At 37.6% G+C, this 2,500-nt stretch overlaps 1 protein-coding gene across 7 annotated transcripts in view; it reads left to right on the top strand.

Moving 5' to 3' along the window:
• LOC125046403 overlaps positions 1-2,500 on the top strand; it is a 41,585-nt gene that overhangs the window by 27,461 nt on the left and 11,624 nt on the right. For 4 of the 7 annotated variants that reach the window (XM_047644163.1, XM_047644164.1, XM_047644165.1 and 1 more), the window contains 4 exons: positions 1-125; positions 475-596; positions 1,064-1,111; positions 1,740-1,943. The exon at positions 1-125 is cut by the window's left edge and continues 602 nt beyond it. In XM_047644163.1, coding sequence (XP_047500119.1) covers positions 1-125; positions 475-596; positions 1,064-1,111; positions 1,740-1,943 — 499 coding nt within the window. The remainder of the gene's footprint in view (positions 126-474; positions 597-1,063; positions 1,112-1,739; positions 1,944-2,500) is intronic. The other 3 variants (XM_047644167.1, XM_047644166.1, XM_047644169.1) reach the window with 3 other exon arrangements.

Genomic DNA, 2,500 nt, shown 5'->3' on the forward strand with positions numbered 1-2,500 from the left:
AGGCAGAAGGATCATTTGAGTGGGACTCTCCACAGCATGGCTGGTCGAGTGCAAGAGGACCACCACTCTCACGTCTCCCGGAATTGCCTTCAGAAGATGCAGAATCTTCACGTGCATCAACTCAGGTGAGTGAGGATATTTCTAAAGCAAGAAGTCAAGCTGAAAGTTAGTTTATGGACAAATATAGTATTAGGGTGCAGGAAAAAGGATTAATTCAGTTGTAAGAGTGAATTATGCTTACAATTTTTTGGAGTCAACTACAAATTCTTTACTTGGTTGATAAGCAGAATCTTTTTATGTTATTAGAAAAGGAAGCTAATCACCATATTTCACAATTAATAAGTTATTATTCATTTTTTTTAATGATCTATGTTATGTTACTAAACAATATGCCTAGATTTTAATGTAATGATATCATTGACATAGAAAAATTGATTTAGAAAAAATATAGACTTTTGAATATGTCACTTTCAGGAAGACATGATGCCATCACTTGAGTGGGATAATGACTGCTTACAGCAATATGATGAGGAACAGATGCAAGACTCCCATAACAGCCAGCTTGATGAAGTCTTCCATCGCAACACCTGTGAGAGGTAAGGTCTACAAGTTTGTTTGAGGAAATTAGCTGATAATTTCTGTTGAAGATATCTAGACATGAATTGCATGGATTAATAGTCATACACTGATATTGAAGTTCAGTCTGGCAGAGCCTCCTAAAACTTGCTGAGAGTTGATGTAGATGTTAGACTAGAGAAATGTTTATTGTTTTAAATTTACCATTTTATATACATTTTCTATAGGCTCACATAGTATAACATGATTGCCTTAATACTGATATATTCCATGACAGTTGAATATTACAAATTACACTATATTTCACTATTAGATATTAATTGAAGCCAAATGTTATTAGCATTCTTTGCTATAAATCCCACAAAAATCAACTAAAGTATTTTTTTCCATTGCTTTCTCTATCAGCTTTATGCTTTTAAAATGTCTAAATTAGCATAAAAATTGTGTTCTATCAGCAACACTCAGTAACATCTTTCATTGCATGCAGCTTTGCAGAACTGGAAGGATATGAAGAATATAAGTTATCTTGTAGTCGGTAAGTCTTGTTGGAGGCAAACATTGTAATATGAACATACATGTAATGTTGTATACCTTTCTCTTAATTTCTCGGTGAGAGACTACCCTGTTAGAATTCTACCTCTGTTAAATCTTCTTATAATACTGAGTGTTCTTTTATTGTTTTGTTTCCTTTGTGTATTTGATTGGTGGAGTAACACATTTGATACCTTTCTTTTCTCCTAACTGCTAAATAAAAGTTTGATTAAAAAAAAAAGGAAAAACATATTCCTGGAAACTAGGGACATTTCCCCAACATACATACATTTTTGAAAAGAGCATAGTTTTGTGGGACAGAGTTTGCTTCTTCTTTGCCAATTTTATCTTTTTATGCCTTCTAGAAGCTTTATTGGTGTTAACTTTAGATTTTATTTTTTGCTGGTAATGGGAGTTTCATATCTTTTTCAACTTCCTATGACTCCAAAATAGAAAGTTTCTTCCTTGGTTTTGTTGCATTTTTTGTGTGACATTCTGCAGTTACACAAATGTTTATAATAAAGGTGCTGAAATTGTTCATCTTCATTTTGAGAAGAATTTGTTTGTTTATTGAAGACTATAGTTTAGACTTTCTCAGTTCTTTTGTCACCAACCATCTTGTTCCTCTTCAGGCACCAACTGTTACCTGACCACTCCTCTCTTGAGCTGGACCTTGAAGAGGAACTCCAGGCAGCCACAAACCCTCTCACAGAGGCAGCTGACCTCCGTTCTGCGCCCATGACCATCTCAGTTGACTCTGCCATACACTCAGCCACAGGCTCACGCTCTGCTTCATCTAGTCCTTTACCCACTGGTCTTGGCCAGTCGCTGCTCAGGTACGCCCCTTGGCAGCCCTTCCCTCAGGTGCATGTACCAGTCTCACCTCACGAGTCACATGTGACATGGGAGCCAACACTCAAATCCACTCCCAAGATGAGTGAATCTCAACCTAGCTGTCAAGAGTTAGTTAGTCAGTCTTGTGAGTCACAACCTGCACACATGACATGGCCACGCACATGCTCCTCTGCGCATCCAAAGTCTCAGAGAGAATCGCAGGAAACAGAGCAGAAGGCTGCTCAGACTAGATCATCCAGTTATGATTCAGCACTTGAGTTGAGCTTGAGTGATAGATTAGTTGAGAGTTGCACAGAACTCTTAAGCCCTTAATAGTGACAATTATATAAAACAATAATTAGTGTTAAAAGAGAAAAGTAAACAAACAATACTAACAGTGCCTTGAGAAGGGAGTTTTCAGTTCATGACGCAGACCGTGAATAAGACAGTTAAAGAGGCAGTTGAGAAGCACTATTGGCATTAGATAGCCCAGATGCTGCTTCGCTTACAGTCAGAGACGACGTAACTCCCCGCTTACATCCACGCTACACCAGACGTG

The sequence above is a fragment of the Penaeus chinensis genome, chromosome 39 (assembly GCF_019202785.1).
Source record: "Penaeus chinensis breed Huanghai No. 1 chromosome 39, ASM1920278v2, whole genome shotgun sequence".
In the NCBI taxonomy this organism is placed as follows: domain Eukaryota; kingdom Metazoa; phylum Arthropoda; class Malacostraca; order Decapoda; family Penaeidae; genus Penaeus; species Penaeus chinensis.